At 36.1% G+C, this 21645-nt stretch overlaps 1 protein-coding gene across 3 annotated transcripts in view; it reads right to left on the bottom strand.

The window, feature by feature from the left end:
• CD163 (CD163 molecule) overlaps positions 1-20851 on the bottom strand; it is an 83977-nt gene extending 63126 nt beyond the window's left edge. For 2 of the 3 annotated variants that reach the window (XM_074326099.1, XM_074326098.1), the window contains exons 1-11: positions 20700-20851; positions 19470-19556; positions 16738-17058; positions 13212-13532; positions 6336-6656; positions 5528-5848; positions 3431-3745; positions 3018-3332; positions 2540-2632; positions 2150-2459; positions 675-1000 (exon numbers count right to left, since the gene is read on the bottom strand). In XM_074326099.1, coding sequence (XP_074182200.1) covers positions 675-1000; positions 2150-2459; positions 2540-2632; positions 3018-3332; positions 3431-3745; positions 5528-5848; positions 6336-6656; positions 13212-13532; positions 16738-17058; positions 19470-19556; positions 20700-20730 — 2761 coding nt within the window. In that variant the 5' untranslated portion in view covers positions 20731-20851. Of the gene's footprint in view, positions 1-674; positions 1001-2144; positions 2460-2539; positions 2633-3017; positions 3333-3430; positions 3746-5527; positions 5849-6335; positions 6657-13211; positions 13533-16737; positions 17059-19469; positions 19557-20699 lie in introns of all 3 variants that reach the window. The other variant, XM_019754431.2, reaches the window with a different exon arrangement.
• Between the last annotated feature and the right edge of the window lie 794 nt (positions 20852-21645).

Genomic DNA, 21645 nt, shown 5'->3' with positions numbered 1-21645 from the left:
AAAAACTCCTAAGAGGTCACAGGGGAAAAGAGAGATTTGAAACTCTTTTCAAATGTCTATTTTAAAACTTTGCTTATTTAATGCACATTTAAAATATATTTTAATAAAATTTATCTTTTGTGAAAGCACATGCCCTTTTAGCAAAATATTTCATCCTGGACATAATGTTAGTGTGACTCGGGAAATGTCAAATGAATAACATTAACATTACATAATGTTAAGTTGTCTCAAATGGAAAAGAGCTTGGGGTATTGCCAGATACATAGAAATTTTCTTCCAGTTTAATACGATGGAGAATGGGGAAATACTTCAGCATTGATCTTTCTGACTGCTTCTCTCTTTATAGTAATACAGCAAGATAATATTTGAAAGAAAAATGGGAAAGGTAAGGTAGACCATTCAATAGTCAATACTAAATCACATATTCTCTGCTCCTTATTTGTCCATAGAGAAAAAATTGAATAAAACTTTCAAGAAGACCACAGAGAATATATAATATTTGAAAAATGATCTTAGACCCTGAAAATCTATAGGTAAATTTAAATAAAACCAATTACACTGTCCAGGTAGAATAGATGCTCATATTAACTAGGGTTTAGTCATTCCTAGTACTTAGCAGAAGATGATAATGGAGTCGTAGAATGGAATGTTCATATAGGCCAACACATACTCACTGGCACACGTGATCCAGGTCTCCTCTGAGGGGCTGGCCAGTCTCCGCTTCCATGGAGATGATGGGCACTGCCATAATGTGTCAGAACCTTTCGGACACTGAACATTGTCCACCCACATGTGTCTGGACGTTGTCTTGACGACAGATGCAGGGATGATATTCCCTTTGTCTGCACAGCCCAGCTGCCTGCATATCACCTCCACAGTGGTTGGAGACATATTAGTCTTGCCCACACTGCCCCAAGCTCCATCATAAAAAATTTCCAGACGCCCAGCACAGGTCTCTCTGCTAGTTTCACTGATCAGTCTCAGAGACATGAACGCTGAGGTGAAATACAAAGTTAGTAGTTTCACAGCTTCTCTGAAAATTCAGAAGACTCCCTTCTTTTACTCTGACATGAAAATGGCTTTAAAAATAGGTACACTATCGATTACTGGTAATTCTTTAGTAACTTCTGGGTGATTTAGTAGCTTTTAGTAAAATATAGTATTTGTTCTATAAAGATCTTCTGCTTTTCTAGTCTTGGGTTTTGTACTCCGGGACCTCTTCAGAATGGCACCAATAATTCTAAGTTGACTTCCAGATCTCAATAAAAGGCTCAAAGCCTTTTATTAATTTATATTTTGGATTTTTCTTTCTAAGTTACTGTCACTTAAGAATCTTATTCTGTTCATTTTTGTGTTTTTTGCAACTGCCCTTGGCAGTTAAAATTTAGTGAGATACTCAGACACTAAAACCAAGACTTTGTGTACATTATCTTAAAATGAAATATTTCCCTTTTTGACACCTCACAGTTTTGTTGTGTATGTCCTCTACCAAATTTATGTCATGAAATGTGAAATGATACCCAAATCACTTTTGGCATAAAGAATTTTTCACTTCCCTAAGTTACTGAGTCATAGTACTATTTTTCCGAGTATATTACAACTGAATACATTTTTCTACTTCACAATAGTTTCTAAAGCTTGCCATGTATACGAAAAAAAAGATTAGTGGCCTCTTATGGTAATTTTTGCTCCTAGGACAAGTAAGTCTCATTTGTCTGTCATGAAAAATTATTTGTGCATAGTAATTATTTTTGTCTTTGTAGAATGTAGCACTGATGTATTTCTCCTTGTCCCTTTTAATCTACATTTTTATTAATACAGTGATTATCAGGTGGTGCACTGAATCCTTACCCAATATCCAGCTCCATGGATATTTATAAAATAACTCATTAGTTTTGTTGTCATTTTCATGATATGCAAGCTCATTTCTGAATATTCCTCCTTCTGATTTTATACTACCTTGCATATGAGGCAGCACTACATTAATTCGTCAAAGCTATACTTCTGGGATCCTGGCTCTTGCAACAGTTCCCTCTGAACCTGCTTTTCAGGGAATTCTCTCAGATTAATATTCCTCACTACCCTTTGCCTCACCTCAGCCCTTTCTTATGTAATTGTGACCAGAGGTTATGTGCAGAACTTACCTGAGCAGATGACTCCTGCATCCTCCTTATGCCTGCAATTGTGCCGCCCCCAGCCATGTGAAGGGCATTGCCAAATATGAGATTCTTTTCCATTACAGTTTATCTCATCTAGCAAGATTAACCCTGTTCCTTCCCCAAAATGAGCAGAACCAGTGGCATTAATGGCCACTCCACAGCCCAGCTGCCTGCACACCACATGGGCATCAGTCAGGTCCCAGCTGTCATCACAGATGGTCCCCCAGGAACCCTCATGATAAATCTCAATTCTCCCAGCACAGCGACCACTTCCATTTACCAAGCGAAGTTGATCACTCCCTGAAAGAGAAAACAAAATATTAATAAAATGCATTCCTAAGGATTGAGATCATTTTCATAGTCTGGTCACTGATTCTCACCTAGGCAGGCAACAGCACTTTCTTCTGAAGTGGTAGAGCTTGTTGGGTCTGAAGATGATGAATTGCATGGGGATAGTGTCTGACTCTGGTTTCCTGTAAACATCAAACTGCTCAGTCATACAAGATACAAAAGGTAGGGTGAGGAATGGAGGTCAGACGAAGTATTAGATAGATGAGCTGAGGACAAACATAGCTTTAGAGGTAAAGGAAGGGGGATGGGTCAGCCAGGCTGGGATTAATCAGGTGCTTTGAGAAGGGATGGCACATGATAAGCACTAGATAACTATGAGGTCCATGAAAATTAAGTTTATACTCTCTCTAAAAAGACAAATGAGGTTAATATTCAGGTACACTTCTTGTGATCCCTCAAAATGGATCATTCCCTTTTACTTCTGTTCTTCATCACTATAGGTATACTTGTTCTTCAGGCGCACCACTAGATAACAGGTTCATCATTGGCTACCCTTGATCCTCTTACCTGAGCAGATTACAGAGGCCACTTGCCCTGCAGAACATAGCGATGCACCCAGAGCAGTTACAGGACAATCTCCTATGTGCTGCTCGGTCCCAGTGCAATGAAACATGTGTCTCCAGGTTTGACCACTTCCTTTCCCAAAATGTGCTCCTTCTGGGGTAGAAAGGGCAACTCCACATTTCAGCTGCTGGCACAAAACGTGGGCATCTTCCATGTCCCAGTGAGAGTTGCAGAGGGATCCCCAGGTCCCAAGAACCTTGAGCTCCACTCTTCCTTCACATGGGGATTTGCCATTCACCAAGCGGATTTCTGTGTATCCTGGAAGGAATCAGGGCTTTACAAAAGGTGTCTGTGATTACCTAACCCTACCCTCTCCATGGCAAGGGAACATATTGAACATTTTCTCTGGGTCTCACTTGAGCAGACTACTCCAACGTCTCTGCTGTGGCTGCAAGTCTCCTCTGGGCGGGGTGCTACTGAGCACAGTGAAAGATGGGACTCTTGTCCATCGCACTGAAATTCTTCAGCCCAGATCTGTCCATTTCCTTCTCCAAAGTGAGCTCCCCCCATGATAGAGATGACTGTGCCACATTGTAATTCCCTACACAGTACACTGGCAGCTTCTAGAGAGAAGTCAGAGTCACAGATGGTGCCCCATGTGTCGCCATGTTTTACTTCAACTCGACCAGAGCAGGGAATGTCCCCTCCAACCAGTCTCGGTTCCCTGTGGGCTGAAAAAATAATATTTCAATGAGAGATAACATGATTCCAAGATTTTCCTTCATGATGGAAGTGAGGAAGGGAGGGAAGAGTAAGAAAGGGAGGCCAGAGTATTTAGTGATTTTTTTCCATACTCATTTCTTTTGGCTTTTCTGCCTAGAATTGGGCATAGCAAATTCTAGACCTCTTCATTCCTCATTATACCAATTCATCTGAGAGAATTCTGGAACTTTACCTCCTGGAACCAACTAATCCTGGAAGCATAACTTTTTCCTTTCTGTATTTTCCTTACATTGTTCATAACAATGTAAGGAAGTGTGTATCCATACTCTCTCTTTTAGACCTGTACTCAGTTCTTCATCTACTGCAATGTGGGATCTGCCCCAACCTTTTCAAATGATTTTAAATAAAGGTTTCCAACATCCTTCCTGTTTTCAAAATGAAAATTAGACCCTTTTTTTCTTTTGATATCTGTTGCACTCAATACACGAGACACTTCTTTCTCCTCCTTCCTACTTGACAATGTTTTATCAGAACCTTTCATGAATTCCCTGATGAAGGTTCTGTCCTCAGCTTTCCCATCCTATTAATGGACATCTTCTCTTAACTGCCAATAAATGTGTCTTCATTTATACTTTTCTCTTTAAATTTATATTCATAAACATATCTACTTGGACATCAGGAATTTAAGGTGTTCAAAATTGAATAAACTATGTATTGACAAGCCCACTGTATTTTTTACTTAATGATATCTAAACCAAATTAGAATGACCTGAAACTGAACAATTTCTTTATCTACCAAAAATGTAATAATAATGATAGTAGTGAACACTAAGTGAACACCTATTATTATGGCATTTTTACTAAGTATTTAACAAACGTTATTTCATTCTTACAATTGCCTTAGGGTAGAATTATTAAAATCATTCTAATTTTCTGAAGCATAGAGAGGTGTAGTAATTTGCTAAGTTCACAGTGAGTTAGTAAAGGGCCAGGATTTGAAGCTAGAGGCTAGAATCTTGACCCTCACAATACACTAGCACATGTGGAAAGTCACCAGTCTCTGTCAGTCTTCCAGCATGTTTCTTCTGCATATTCGTTGCTATTGCTTTAATATAATTTGTCATCTTGTTATGTAGACCTTTGCAATATCTTCCTAAGTGTTCTTTTTGCTTCTAAGTCCTCTTTCTAATAAATGTACGACATGATCACAAATATATATTATTAAATTTCAAATGTTTTCACATGATTTCTTTGTCTTCAAGATAATTCAATGTTGCTTTCCTATTTATACAATAATTTGTCCTTTCAACAAACATTATTACGCACCTACAATGCTTTAGGCATTTGGGTGGGTTAAAAAGTCTGTCACAGAGTTCAATCTATCAGTGAAGACAGATAATGCTAATACTACTAATAATAATCATAACCATTTATTGGTCACTTAGTGTGTAATTCCTGTGAGGAAGGTATTTTTGTTACTATCATTTTTCTTTTGAGGAAACTGCAACACAGAGAGCTTTGGTAGATTTCCCAGTATCACCCATCTATTAAAATTATGGAGAGATGATAAACACTAATAATTTAACATACTTTAAAGAACTCTATGATGTTACCTTAAAAGTATTAATATCTATCACTCTATCAATCATACCTGATGCCCCAGCCTAACAATACCTGGGAATACCATGCTTTTTCATGCTTCTGTGCATCTGCGGAAACTTTTCTCTCTACTTATAATATACTGCTAAACTTTAAATTAAACTTCTTAACATATTGCTTGAACATCTTACCTGAGCAGGTAATTTTGGCTTCTTCATAGTGATCACAGCTAAGTCCACCCCACTGCCAATTCTTGCAGTCCCAAAGAGAAGTTTCATTTCCATTACAGCTGCTTACAAATAGCCATGTGTTTGTTGGATTAATTTTGGAATAAATTTGATAGGATGTTTTGAGTGCAGATCCACATCCCAGGTGCCTGCAAACCACATCAGCTTCTTTCAGTCCCCAGCCTCTTTCACACACTTTCCCTACTAATTTTTGAATTTCCACCTCCACTGTCCCAGCACAGCGGCTGCCGCCACCTTTAAGTCTCAGTTCCAGATCTGATCCATCTGCCAAAGAAACATAAACTTAGGCCATAGATACATATGGAGGTTAAATATAGGACATGTTTTTTATTTTGTTTCTTCCAAGACAGGGACTGGAAATTATGGCTTGCCCATCTTCTGGTTCTTTTAACAGCCAGTATAGATCACAAATTTGGTTAGAAATGGGATTATAGTTTCAAGGGTTAATAAAAATTATCAATAGCCGAAAAATATGAGCAAGTCAGATTTTTTTTAAAAAGGGCTATAACATTTTGTGTCTCAGAGCTCCAGGTAGATTTAGAATTTGAAGTGTGGTTCCTCACAGCAGTCTGAATAATTATTACAGAAAATAGAGTCAGACAATGCTCCAAACTAGTCAAATAAAGATTCCACACAACTGTAAGAATTCCCAACAAGGAAATTATTAGATATTTCTGTCTCTCACACCTCATACTTATTCTTACTCCTACAAAACACAGGTCCTTCCTTCTCTATTTTTGTTTTAACTTACCAGAACATGTCACACCAGCATCTTCAATATGATTGCAATAATGCTTTCCCCATTCGTGGTGTTTGCACTGCCAGACAGCAGATTCATTTCCATGGCAGGAAACACGGTCAAGCCAAATGTTTCCAGTTCCCTCACTGGCATTAACTCGACCAATGGCAATGACAGCTGTTGGGCATCCCAGTTGCTTACATGCCACAGCAGCATCATTACTATCCCAACCATCATCACACACTGTCCCCCATTCTCCTTGGAATTTCACTTCTAATCTTCCTGAACATTCAGTGACTCCATCTACCAGTCTCAGGCTCAGATCTGCTCCATCTGTAAGAAGGATACAAAACAAGTCAGTGATAAAGAAATAAGAGATTTCCAGTTAAGATGGCAGAATAGGTAAACTCTGTGCTTGCCTCTTCCCATGACCACATCAAAATTACAACTAAATTAGAGAACAACCATCACTGAAAAAAACTTGAACTAGCTGAACAGAATTCATATAACTAAGGGTATAAAGAAGAAGCCACATCGAGACTAGCAGGAGGGGTGGAGATACAGAAAGGGCAGGTCCCACAACCATGGTGGGACAATTAAGCATCAGGAGGGATCTCTCAACTGTAGAAGTCCCCCTTGAGGAGTGAAAGGTCCCAGCCCCACTCCAGGCTCCCAAACCCGAGGCATCAACGTCAGGAAGAGGAGTTCCCATAACATTAGACTGTGAAAATCAGAAGGGATGTGTCCAACAAAGACAATGGCATGCTAGAGACTGAGGCACTGCAGGTCCTAAAAGGCCCACGCACAGAATCACTCACTCACAATCTCACTCACACTAAGACTTAGTGCAGGGGCAGCAGCTTTAAAAGATCCAGGAAAAACTAAATTGACTAACTTCAGTGTGAGAGCTGGAAGGGTAGGGATTGGGGCAACTATCTCCGGGGATGGGAGTGCTGACAGACATCATTGCTCCTTTGTTGAGCCTTTCTCCCACCCAGCTGGCAGGAGCAGGTTGGCACCAAATCTGTACTCTCCATTAACTTGGCTAACACCATTTGCCACTTCCTGGTGATTCCCTGGGGCTCCACCCTATCCAACTCACACCCTGGAACAAAGTCTCTTCCAGTGGTTTCCCCACAAAAGTGGCCTGCCACAGCTTACACTATCAACCAAGTGATGGACATAAAGGGAGCTAGCAACAGTAATACAATAATAATAGGGGACTTAAACACCCCATTGACACCAATGGATAGATTATCTAGACAAAAGATGAACAAGGAAATCGTGGCCTTAAATGACACTTTAATCAGATGGACTTAACTGATATTTTTAGAACATTGTACCCAAAAGCAGCAGAATATACATTCTTTTAAAAAGCACTTGGAACATTTTCCAGTATAGACCACATGTTAGCCACAAAACATGGCTCAAGGAATTTAAGAAGATAGAAATCATGCCAAGCATCTTCTCTGATCACAATAGTATGAAACTAGAAATCAGTTAGAACTGAAAACACACAAACATGTGGAGACTAAATAACATGCCACTAAACAATGAATGGGTTCACAATGAGATGAAGGAAGAAATCAAAAGATACCTTGAGACAAATAAAAATGAAACACAATGACCCAAAATCTATAGGACACAGCAAAAACAGTTCTAACAGGGAAATTCATAGCAGTACAGGCCTACCTCAAGAAACAAGAAAAATCTCAAATAAACAATCTAACTTCATGCTTAAGAAAACTAGAAAAAGAACAGCAAACAAAGGCCAAAGTGAGTGGAAGGAAGGAAACAATAAACATCTGAGTGGAAATAAACGAAATAGAGTTTTAAAAACCAATACAAAAGATCAATGAAACAAAGAGCTGCCTCTTTGAAAAGATAAACAAAATTGATAAGCCTTTAACCAGACTCATAAAGAAAGAGAGAGAGAGAGAGAGAGAGAGAGAGAGAGAGAGAGAGGACCCAAATAAATAAAATCAGAAATGAAAGAGAAGTGACAGCAGACACCACAGAAATACAAAAAATTTTAAGAAAATACTATGAACAATTATATGCCAACAAATTGGACAATCTGGAAGAAGTGGATAAATTTCTAGAAACATATAATCTTCCAAGACTGAATCAAGAAGAAACAGAAAATCTGAACAGACCACTTACTACAAATGAAATCAAATCAGTAATCAAAACAACTCCCAATAAACAAAAGTCCTAGACCAACTGGCTGGGCTTCACAGGTGAATTTTATCAAATATTCAAAGACTTGACACCTATTCTTCTTAAACTATTCCAAAAAATTCAAGAGGAGGAAATGCTCTCAAGATCATTCTACAAGGCCACCATAACCTGGATTCCAAAACCAGACAAAGACATTATAGAAAAAGAAAACTATAGGCTGATATCCTTGATAAACATAGATGCAAAAATCCTCAACAAAATGTTAGCAAACTGAATTCAGTAATACATTAAAAAGACCATACACCATGATCAAGTGAGATTTATTCCTAGGATGCAAGTTTGGTTCAATATCTGCATATCAATTAATGTGATATACCACATAAAAATGAAAGATAAAAATTATGTTATCATATCAATAGATGCAGAAAAAGTTTTTGACAAAACCCAGCATCAATTTATGATAAAAAAAAAAAACTCTCAGCAAAGTGGGAATAGAGGGCACATACCTCAAAATAATAAAGGCCAATACAAAAAAACCCACAGCCAACATCATACTCAATGGGGAAAAGATAAAAGTGTTTTCCTTAAGATCAGGCACACGACATGGATGCCCACTCTCACCACTTTTATTTAACATAGTATGGAAAGTGCTAGCCACAGCAATCAGACAAGAAAATAAATCAAAGTGCATCCAAATTGGACAGGAAGAAGTAGAACTGTCATTATTTGCAGATGACATACTATATATATCAAACACTCAAAATATTCCACCAAAAATTATTAGAGCTAATAAATGAATTCAGTGAAGTAGCAGGATACAAAATTAATGTTCAGAAATTGGCTGCATTTTATATACCAATAAAGAACGGTCCGAAAGAGAAATTAAGAAAACAATGCCATTTACAACTGCATAAAAACAATACCTAGGAATAAATTTAACCAAGGTGGTAAAAGACCTGTATTCTAAAAACTATAAGAAAGACACTGAAGAAAGAAATTGAAGAAGATACAAATAAATGGAAGCATATATATAGCATGCTCATGGATAGGAAGAATTAACATAGTTAAAATGTCCATACTACACAAAGCAATCTATAAATTCAATGCTTCTCTATCAAAATACCAGTGGCATTTTTCACAGAACTAGAACAAATAATCCTAAAATTTATATGGAACCATTAAAGAACCTGAATAGCCACAGCAATACTGAGAAAGAAGAATAAAGCTGGAGGTATCATATTACCTGATATCAAACAATACTACAAGGCCATAGTAATCAAAACAGCATGGTATTGGCATAAAAACAGACACATATATCAATGGAACAGAATGAAAAGCCCAGAAAAAAACCCATGCCTATATGGTCACTTAATCTACAACAAAAAAGGCAAAATATACAATGGGGGTAAAGACAGTCTCTTCAATAAATGGTGCTGGGGAAACTAGAGAAATACATGCAAAAAAGAGAGAGTGGACCACTTTCTTACTCCATATACAAGAATAAACTCAAAATGGATTAAAAACTTAAAGGAAGACCTGAAACCAATAGAACTCCTAGAGGAAAACATAGGCAGTAAACTCTCCAATATTGCCCAAAGTAATTTTTGGGGGGTTATGTTTCCTCAGGCAACAGAAACAAAAGAAAAAATAAATAAATGGGACTACATCAAACTAAAAAGTTTTTGCACAGCAAAGGAAATCATCAATAAAACAAAAAGACATCCTACTGAATGGGAGAAGATATTCACCAATGATACACCTGATAAGGGAGTAATATCCAAAATTTATAAAGAACTCATACAACTCAATACCAAAAAACAAACAAGTAATCCAATTAAAAAATGGGCAGAGGACCTGAACAGACATTTCTCCAAAGAGGACATATATTGGCCAACAGACATATGAAAATATGCTCAATGTCACTAATCATCAGAGAAATGAAAATTAAAACCACAATGAGATACCACCTCACACTTGTCAGAATGGTTATCATCAATAAATCAAAAAACAACAAGTGTTGACAAGGATGTGGAGAAAAGGGAACCCTCATCCACTGTTGGTGGTACTGCAAATTGGTGCAGCCACTATGGAAAACAATTTGGAGGTTCTTCAATAAATTGAAAATAGAACTACATTATGACCCAGCAATTCCACTTTTGGGTATTTATCCAAAGAAATCCAAAACACTAATTCAAAAAAGATATATGTACCCTTATGTTCACTGCAGCACTATTTACAATAGCTAAGATATGGAAGCAACTGAAATTCTCATCAATAGATGATTGCTTAAAAACGATGTGGTACATATATACAATGGAATGTTACTCAGCCATGAAAAAGAAAGCCTTACCATTTGTGACAACATGAATGTATCTAGAGGGGATTATGCTAACTGAAAGTCAGACAGACATAAACAAATACCATATGATCTCACTTACATGTAGGATCTAAAGAACATAAACAACAGCAAAAAACAGTAACAGACTCATAGATATAGAGAACATATTGATGGTTGCCAGATGGGAGGTGTGTCAGGGGACTGGGTTAAAAAGGTAAAGGGATTAAGAAATACAAATTGGCAGTTACAGGATAGTCACAGGGATGTAAAGTACAGTATAGGGCATACGGTCAATAATATTGTAATGACTATGTATGGTACCAGGTGGGTATTAGACTTATCAGGGGATCACTTCATAAATTATGTAAATATCAAACCACTAGGCTGTATACCTGAAACTAATATAAAATAATATTGAATGCAAAGTATAATTAAAAAAATAATAGTCACAAGGATGTAAAGTACAGCACAGAGAATATAGTCAATAATGTTGTAATAATTATGTATGGTGTCAAAGAGGTACTAGACTTATTGGAGTGATCACTTCATAAGTTGTATAAATGTCTAATCATTGCAGTGTACTCCTGAAACTAACATAATATTATATGTCAACTGTAATTGAAAAATAAATGAAAAACAAAGAAACAAGTATAAGGGGACTCTAAATAGCTGTATCTGAGATGAATTAAGGAAAAGGGAGAGATATAAGTAGAAACAGAGAAAACAATGACACACTACTACTGAAAACTATTGAAGATGGAAGAAAGAGTGGATCAGGTAAGACAGAACTTTTCAGTCTAGAGAGCATGCACTGTAGGAAGAGTTCCTAACAGGAGGTCCAGGGGCTGAATTATATCTAGTGATCTACTTTTTTGACCACCACAGATTTTTTTGTCGGAATTGTTTGTTTTTTCTTGTTAGATATATATTTTCACGTATTTAGGTGGTACCCACATACTCTAGTTCGCCTCAATATTCAACACTCAATTTTGCCTCTGACTGTATTTCCTATCTGTACTACCTGGTCAGTATTATGTGCCTGGCCCCTTTGTGACGACTTCCTTAGTTTAAAAGCAAAACTAAGAGAACAAGGATTTCATCCTTACTGCTTTCATCTTCTCCCAATCAATATTCCTCAAAGTTCAGAACTTGATTCTAAGTAATATCCTATAATAAATAAATTAGTTTTTTCCTCTGGCAGTTTTACTTTTTGCTGCCACAATACTATTTATTAGGATTCCTCAGCATGTATAAAACATATTGAGAAGAAATGTGCTGATTGTTGACCTAGAAATATTTTGATGGGTAAAGGAAAATGGAAGGTACATACTGAGTTTTTTTCTACCCCAAATCCCTTTCATTTTCCTCAGCTAATGAAATCTATATTTTTCTGTAGGAATCCCATTCTTTGTGATTCAGACTATATATATAGATGGTTATATTGTTCAACAAGGAAAAGCAAATCTGAGAAATAAAAAAGGAGCCAGAACCCTGATGACATTGCTTTAAGTACTTGAATTCAGCCATGTACTTCCTGAATTGCCGTTTTCTGAGTCAGTAACTTCTCATTTTAACATTAGTTTGAATTGAGTTTCCTGCATTTGCCTCCCTCTCCCCAAAAAAGAAAAAAAAAATACCTGGTGAATACAGGGACATTTTAACTCCCATTGTATTTTCCTAAATGTTCCTTGGGGTTCAAAATATCCTAGATATTCTTCAAAACAAGAACTCAAGTTAAAAAAAAGGAGACCATCATCCCTGCTCATACAAATCCATTGCCCATGTCCCCTGATCAAGTATGGAACATGAAAGTCTCTAGACAAACTCAGTGTCTGCTCATACCATAGCAGTAGCATAAATGAGGTTTTAACAGGAAACCGACAATTTTGTTTTAATCATTTGACTCTGTGAATTTGAGCTACTACTTTGGGAAGGGGTGGGTTAATGTGGCTAATGAGGAGACTTTTGTAGGTAGAGGATAATAAGGTGATTTCCTTTTAAAACGCATCCAGATAGTAAAATTTGCTAGTTAAGCCATTTCTTCTTCCCTCTTCTCTTTTTCTTTTTTTTTGGGGGGTGGTGGTGGTGGATGGGATTGGACTATTCTCTAAATGTCTCCTTTTATCCTTATTATTTGGATCTCAATTTCACTGTTCATCCCTCCTTTCTAATCCACTAATCCTAATTTCAGTTACAATAAAAACTCCACAGCTATCAGAACTGGAACTTGACATTAGGTAATAATAAAGTGACAAAGAAAACAGACTTCCTTATACATTTAAGAGTTCAGCCTTTTAAGGCTCTTATCCCGCATACCCCATTTTTTTGGTCTTCTCTTGGAGAACAGAACAAACCCACATCAGTCTTACCTAAGCAAATCACTCCAGCATCCTCAGCATGATCACAATTATGCTTTCCCCATCCTTCGTGTTTGCAGTTCCAGAGAGCTGACTCATTTCCATTGCATACAAGATCATCAAACCAGATTGGTCCAGAACCTTCTCCAAAAATAGCTGAACTAGAAAAACTGACAGCACTTCCACATTCAAGTTGTTTACAAACCACAGAAGCGTGATGCATGTTGAAATTATCATCACAAACTGTTCCCCACTGTCCCTGGAATTTGATCTCTATTCTTCCTGAACACCGGTTTCCTCCACTCATCAGCTTCATCTCCAAATTGGATCCATCTAGAGCAGAGAAAAGACCAGAGTTCAAAGTGGTATTCATTCAGAAGGAATTTTAGAAAATAAGATTCTTCGGGACACTTGGGATTTCATGTTTTCCTTAAAATGGTGCCTCATTTTGGATGCTGCCCATCTTCACATATTGGAGAATTTTAATTTTTTAAAAGTAAGTTAACAATTAGGATTTTTATGTACATCTACTTACCAAAGAAAATGTTTTACAGATTAAATTTACTTTTTGTTTTGCTCCTTCATGAGGACAGAACAAACACTCTTCTATATAGAAATAGATAAAATCTATTCAAATCAGTTATTTAAAAAACTAGAAAAAAATAAAACTGGTCCACACAACAAAGTAGTAAAAATGACTAACTGGTCACTTGTAGAACATTTAAAATCTTTATCACAAAAAAAAAAATTTTAACAAAAAAATAAATAAATAAATAAATAAAAGGGAACATTTCTATAAAAATAAAAATAAAATCTTTATCACAAATAATTCAGAGCCTGAGTAATTGTCTGAAATTGAATTTGAAATTAGAAAACAGAAAAAGCAAAAATAAAATGCACAAGCATGAATATTTTGCAAAAGTACCCTGTGCTATACCAAACTATTAAAAACTAAAGACAAAAATCAATCAAAATAATTAATTTCTTACCAATTTCCTGTTTAAACCAAAGGGTGTTTTTTTTCCCCATCCCCAAAGCATCTGGTACTAGTTTTAGCAAAGAACAGCTTTTTCATAAAGATTTTTCTCTATACACTGTCCCTTAGATTTTCTATGAGGACTGAAATATCCGAGAAAAGAAGCTTTGGCATGAAACTTTGGGACACATGAAAAACAAAAACTGTTTGTGGTTAAACAAAAAGTTTAGAAGCTTCTTTTTGAAAAAGTAATTCAATTTTAAAAGCTCTAAACTCCAGGTAAAAAGATCACTTAACAAGATTTTTTATTATGAACAATTAATAATAATAATAGCTCACAATCAAAATATGCATAAGTTGTTCCAAGTGCATCGGATATGTTCTCTTCTTTAGTATTCACAACTTTAAGCATTATGTGTTATTACCACTATCCCTACTTTACAGATAAGCAAACTGAGGTTAAATAATTGACACAGGATCAAATACCTAGAAAATAATAGAACTAGAATGTGGGAAGGGAAAAAGCAGTGATGCATCAGAGTCTATTCTCTTCACTTTTATGCTATATTGCCCCTGTGCATGTAATAATCTTAAAATCTCCCAGGAGGCACAGGTTCTGAGGTTTGAGCATTTATCAGGATGGAAAATCTCAGAAATTCAGACTCTGAAACCACATAAAACTAGTGAGGTGAGTGTCTGTATATTCCTAATATTAATATTATGCACCAGTTGGAGCTATAGATATATAAACTTGAAAAAGTAAGTTTGACTAACTCCATCCTTAAGCATAAAAAAATAGAAAACCAGAGTTAAAAATACTACATTGTGTCTTAGCTTAAAAAGTCAACTCTATAGACAGAAATAATGCTAGGCTCTTACCAGAAATAATTATGGTAAGAGCCTAGCAAGATTTATTATGATTTTTTAACTTTGCTGTAGATGTTTGATGTACATCTTAGCATTGCTTTTCCCTGAGTGATGATTAACATAAAAGACAAGAAGAAAAGGAAGAAGAAGGAGGGGGAGAAAAGAGAGAAGGGGAAGAGGAGGGGAGGAAGGAAGGAGGAGGAGAGATGGGGGAAAGAAGTGGGGAGGAGGAAGAAGGGAGGAGGGAGAAAGAAGAAAGAGAACTGAGTAGTCAAGGTAATGAGGGAACTAACGTTAATTTTTAACTCCTGTTACATACCAGACAGTGTACCGGTAGGTTTACATGTATTCTGTCGTTGAGTCCTCAGAAATTAAAGTTTAGAAAGATTTAACAACTTGCTCAAAATAGTAGTATTAATAAGTGGTTGGCTGGAATTTAGTCCAGCGTTTTTCTAGGTACTAGCCTGTGTTGCTCCCATTATACCACAATACTTGGGTAGAGATTAGCCCCTTCTAAAATCAGTCCTATGGAAGAGATGATCTCTAAGAAAGAAGCTGGAAGGTGAGAGGGTTGCATAAAGCTCAGTGAAGTGGGCAAAGAGAAATGAGAAGCCTGGGAATCTGAATTGGGTCAGAAACACAACTTTAGGATTTGTCAGGAGAAAGGTCTGACACATGACTTTCTGAGTCATTGTAAGGTCAACAGACATAAAACTCATAAAATATTTTATAAATTAAAACCACTATGTAAATGAAATGAATAGCATTGTATACTGGAAAAGGGGCAAAGAAGGATTAGTGCTAAGAATATTTATTTTTTGATTCAGTAAGTTGGTTATCAGTTAATGGAAAAAAGGGTAATTAATGATTTATGTGTCAATGCATGAAAGCAGTATGTCATTGGGAAAGGGGAGAAGGAACTAACTTCAATATCATGATTTTTTATGTAGGAGTAGGAGATTATAGTCAGATTACTAAATATAAAATGGAAGCTAGTCACTTCCTCATTGATTGAAATGTTCAGAATCTTTATTTATTTATTTATTTATTTATATTCTCTTCTGTATTTTATTTTATTTTTAATTAAAGTTTTTGGGGTGACAATAGTTAGTAAAATTACATAGGTTTTAAGTGTACAGTTCTGTAATACATCATCTATATATCATATTGTGTGCTCACCACACAGAGTCATTTCTCCTTCCATCACCATATATTTGATCCCATTTACCCTCATCTACCACCTCCCTCTCCCCCCTCACCCTCTGGTAACCACTAAACTATTGTCTATGTCTATGAGTTTTTGTTTCTTTATTTGTTTGTCTTGTTCCTTTGTTGCTTTCAGTTTTATATCCCACATATCAGTGAAATCAAATGGTTCGATTGGATGAAGAAGATGTGATATATATACACAATGGAATACTATTTTACCATAAGAGAAGATGAAATAGTGCCATTTGTGACAACATGGATGAATCTTGAGATTATTATGCTAAGCAAAATAAGTCAGACAGAAAAAGTCGATTTATTTTTTAATATGGGCTTTTTCATGCGTTTTCTGGTCTTTTAGCAATGGATTGGGTGATTTTATATGTGTTCTAGATTACTTACCGAAAACTCCTTTTTATTTTTAATCCATCTGTATATTTTTTCTCACAAAGCATTTCATGTTGAGGCTTTGACTTATGCAAGTCTTACCTGAGCAGGTTACTCCAGCATCCTGTTGGTGAGTGCAGTTATGTTTTCCCCATCCATCATGTTTGCAGTTCCAGAGAGCTGATTCATTCCCTCGGCAGGAAACATGATCCATCCAAATGCGTCCAGAGCCTGCACTGGAATTAGTCCATCCAGTGGCTTTGATAGCGGTTGGACATCCTAGCTGCCTACAAATTACAGAGACCTCATCCGCATCCCAGCCATTATTACACACAGTTCCCCACTCCCCCTGCACTTTCACCTCCACTCTCCCAGTGCACTTGTTTTCACCATCCATTAGTCTCAGCTCTTTGTCTGTTCCTCCTGCAACAAAGGGTAAAGGCAGCAACTGGTCAAGATCCAAAGAGCAAGTAGAGAACTATTATTCCTTAGATTATCTATTTTCCAAAGCCAGGTTTGAGAAACATTCCTGGACCCATCTATGGTACAATAGGATAATGAATGCTATTTCATAGAAATTCAAATACAAATATTGGCATCACAGGCTTCAAATTAAACAATGATGTAAACCAGTAAATCCAAGTAACACAATATTATATATCATTATATTATGGCTGATATTCTTTATAATGTCAAGTTATAGAATCTACATGGAAAGTTTACTATTTAAATAAAGTAGTATAAAATTTTAAAGGCATGAACTATGTAAGTTTCTCCAAAATCCCAACATCAATAGAAGGAAGGCTGATGGTTAGGATGAAAAGACCAGTTATAAAAAATTTTACACCTGTTTCACATATATATGTAAAATATCATACATTTTGAAAATACCAGTTGAAGCCTGCAAAATACTTACTTCCGAAAAGTATACACAGACTGAAAGTAAAGAGAAGGAGGGGCAGCCAGATGGCTCAGTTGGTTAGAGCGTGAGCTCTGAACAACAGGGTTACAGGTTTGATTCCCACATGGGCCAGTGAGCTGCACCCTCCACAACTAGAATGAAGACAATTAGCTGCTGCTGAGCTTCTAGAGGGGTGGCTGGATGGCTCAGTTGGCTAGAGCATGAGCTCTCAACAATAAGGTTGTGGGTTCAATTCGTGCATGGGATGGAGGGTTGCACCCTCTGCAACTAAAGATTGAAAATGGCAACTGGACTTGGAGCTGAGCTGTGCCCTCCACAACTAGATTGGACAACGACTTGGAGATGATGAGCCCTGGAGAAACACACTGTTCCTCAATATTTCCCAATAAAATCTTAGAGAGAGAGAGAGAGAGAGAGAGAGAGAGAGAGAGAGAGAGAGAGAGAAAGTTACTGTGTTTCCCCCAAAATAAGACCTACCCCGAAAATAAGCCCCAGTTAAGATCATCAGCCAGACGGACGCACTTAGTATGTTATGATGATGTTCCAGAAGAAGATGACATGACTGTATTTGAATAAATGTAGATTGTTATACATGAAAAAGAAGACATCCTCTGAAAATAAGCCCTAATGGAGCAAAAATTAATATAAGACCCAGTCTTATTTTCGGGGAAACACGGTATTTTATGAAAGTGGAAATAAAATTTTAAAAACCTGGGATAGCAATACTTATACCAGACAAAATAGACTTTAAAACAAAGGGTATTTATCCAAAGAAACCCAAAACCATGTTTTGAAGGGACATGTGCATTCATATGTTCATCACAGTATTATTTACAATAGCGAATATACGAAGGCAACCTGGGTGTCCATAAAGAAGTAGTAGTACATATATACAATGGAATATTACTCAGCCAAAAAATAGAATGAAATTTTGCCATCTGCAACAACATGAATCGATGCAGAGGGTACTGTGCCGAGTGGAGTAAAATCAGACAGAGAAAGGCAAATATCATGTGATTTCACTTATACATGGAATCTAAAGAACAAGATAAACAAACAAAACAGAAAAAAGGTCATAGATACAGAGAGGATTTTGATGGATGCCATTAGCGTGGGTGAAGTGGGGGAGGGGGTTAAGAGGTACAAATTGGTAGTTACAAAACAGTCATGGGGATGTAGAGTATAGCATAGGGAACATAGTCAGTAGTATTGTAATAACTATGTATGGTGTCAGATGGGTACTGGATTTGTTGCAGTGATTACTTTGTAAGTTATATAAATGACTAATCACTGTGTTGTACACCTGAAATTAATATAATGTTGTATGTTGACTGTAATTGAAAAAAATCTTTAAAAAAGTACTAGTTGAAATATGACAGAAATGCATCTACTTAAATAGAAGTTGAGATGGAGATATTTTCCTTTTATCTTCTACCATAAAATAAATCGCCTTTCCCCCACATCCCTCCCAAATGTCTCAGCCAGCACTTCATGATTATTTTAGCTGTGGTCCCACTGATAAATATGTCCAGTCTCTCAATACCTTTTTGATAAATTTTAACATTTGAATTTATTAAAGTTTCTCTAAAATTCCCATAATCCCAATAATTCTGAGGTTTCTACTCCTTTTATTTTTCCTTTTTTTTAGTCAGATGTTATTTCAAACCTTTAAGTAAAATGCATTTTTTTTCTTCTCTGTGAGAGTTTATTGTGGGGAAAACTGTGCTATTATTTTGTTCATTTTTTTGTGTATCACATTGTTAGTTTCTTATTTTGTACATTTAATATCTGATCCTTTGAAACCATGAAGCATGTTTTCAGATGCTATTTGGCCTTAAGGAGAATTATTTGCTTTTCACTGATTCTTGTCAGAGTGGGCTAAGGCTGCCACTAGATTTGACAAAGTACTCACCAAGAGAACTGGTAATCAAACAGGCACAGAGAACTGAGACCACAGCAACAATGAAGGAACTTGAGTAGACAAAACATCTTCTAAAATCTGTGAAAAAAAATAAAGAGGGCAAAAGTGTAGCCTTCCTAAAAAGAGACTTTGGAGAAGGCAGATGGTTTCAGAGGTTTGAGATTAATAAAGAAGATCAAATCAAGACAGAAAACCCTTCCTTCTTAATGGCAAGGCCGACAGAAAAAATTCATAGCCAGGGTCATAGAGTCTCAGTGAAATAGCTTTAAAATGTTCATGTCAATAGGCAACCTAGTGGTGAGTAATTAGAAGGAAATTGGGAATGGAAAAAGAATTTCAAGAGTAGCCTTAAAAACTGGAAAATTGAAAAGGCATTAATGAAACTTAGAAGTGGGTAATTCTCCCTGAAGGCACAGAGCAATATTCAATTATTGATGTTCCTGTCTCTAAGCCTACTTGATTCACATTGTTAGATGGTAAATTCCATGAGGAAATGGGTTATATCTATAATGCTCACCATAGTTTCACGGGTACCTGGCACTGTGCCTGCTAAATAGAAGCCAAACAATACATTGATGACATAAAGTAACAATGTTTATATTGGAAAGACCCAAACATTGGATCTCATCTTCAGATATAGCATAAAATGCTCTTTACAGCTCTCTTCATCACTCTCATTTCTTCCTCCTACATTAAGCTAACAATAATTTAAAAGTAAAAAAGGCTATGTGGTAGCCATATAGGAACACTCACTTTGGGACAAGTTACTGAACTTTGCACTTACGATTTATGCTTTCATGTGATATGTTATACTTCAATATAAAAGCTTGAAAAAAATTAAAAATTCTAAGTGAGTTTAACACATCCATATAAACCATGAAGTAGATTTTAACACTCTGGTGTGTCATTCTATGTTTCTTCTAGGTAATCAACTTACAATTAATATTCATTCCTACATGTTCTATCTTTTCTAACAATTATTGTTTTAATACTCAATTCACTTATTTCAGCTCTTAATTTCACCTCAGCAGTTTTACAAAACTGACACCAAATCTAATCTAGAATGCATGGCAGGTATGAGGTCCTGCCGTATAAACTTAATGCCCTCTTCCCATTTCTTATTCTCCTGATACCAACCACAATTAAATCAGATCTACTGACTGTCAGAATAATGTTATCCTCCGTTAAAGGATAAATGTAGAATAAATGAGAAGATTTTACCAGCAGATCCAGAATTTTCATGTGGTACCATTCTGAGTTTGTCCGTCCCAAAGTCTTATGATTTCTAAATCTTCTTGTATTAGTCCTTAGAAATGTTCTCCTGAAGAAGAGGACCACTAAGAATTCTAAAAATCTTCTCACTTCCACAAAAATATAGAAAGGTTATGTAATAGAGGTGGAGTCAACCAAAAAAGGGAAATCATTAAAAGAGTAAGTTTCCCTTTCATACTCATGTTTTCTTCAATATGGGGCATAAAACAACCAAAGAAATTGAGAAAAAATTCACTACAAATTTACAAAATTAAGGGGAAATATTAACTCATATACTATTGTTGTTGAATTGACTATATCAAATTTCTGCACTTTGCTTTGGACTAATACATTAGAAACAAAAATGACAGAATTTATCTGGTCAAATTATGTCAAAAAACTAAAATAAAATAGGCAAAATATAATTAAATAATTAATGTATTATTATTATAACCGATTTTAATATTATTTCCATAAGTAAATGTCTAGTGAATAATTTTGTGTAGATTGTCTATAGACAGAACTTGCTTTTTTTTTCTAATGGGATGGAGAACAGCAATAGAATTATGCATGACTATTACAGATTCCACAAATGGTGGAATGGTGGTACATACATACAATGGAATGGAATACAATGGAATACAATGGCATGGAGTACATACAATGGAATGGAATATTACAAGACATTATTTTACAATAAAATTTTAATTCACAATAAAATTTTACAAGACGTTATTTTAGCTCTAAATAACTCAAAATCAGCTAAGAGTATCAGATATGATAGCACTAATGAACATAGGTTCTAAGTATAGGGTGAAAAAGAAAGAAAGAAATGGTCATATCAACTGGGAGATGAAAATGAACAGCCAGAAAACTCTTATCTGTGAGAAGATGCTGAAATTGTGCCTAAAATATG

Source organism: Rhinolophus sinicus, linkage group LG02, assembly GCF_036562045.2.
Source record: "Rhinolophus sinicus isolate RSC01 linkage group LG02, ASM3656204v1, whole genome shotgun sequence".
Lineage (NCBI taxonomy): Eukaryota > Metazoa > Chordata > Mammalia > Chiroptera > Rhinolophidae > Rhinolophus > Rhinolophus sinicus.
This window is presented reverse-complemented; position numbering and strand designations above follow the sequence as displayed.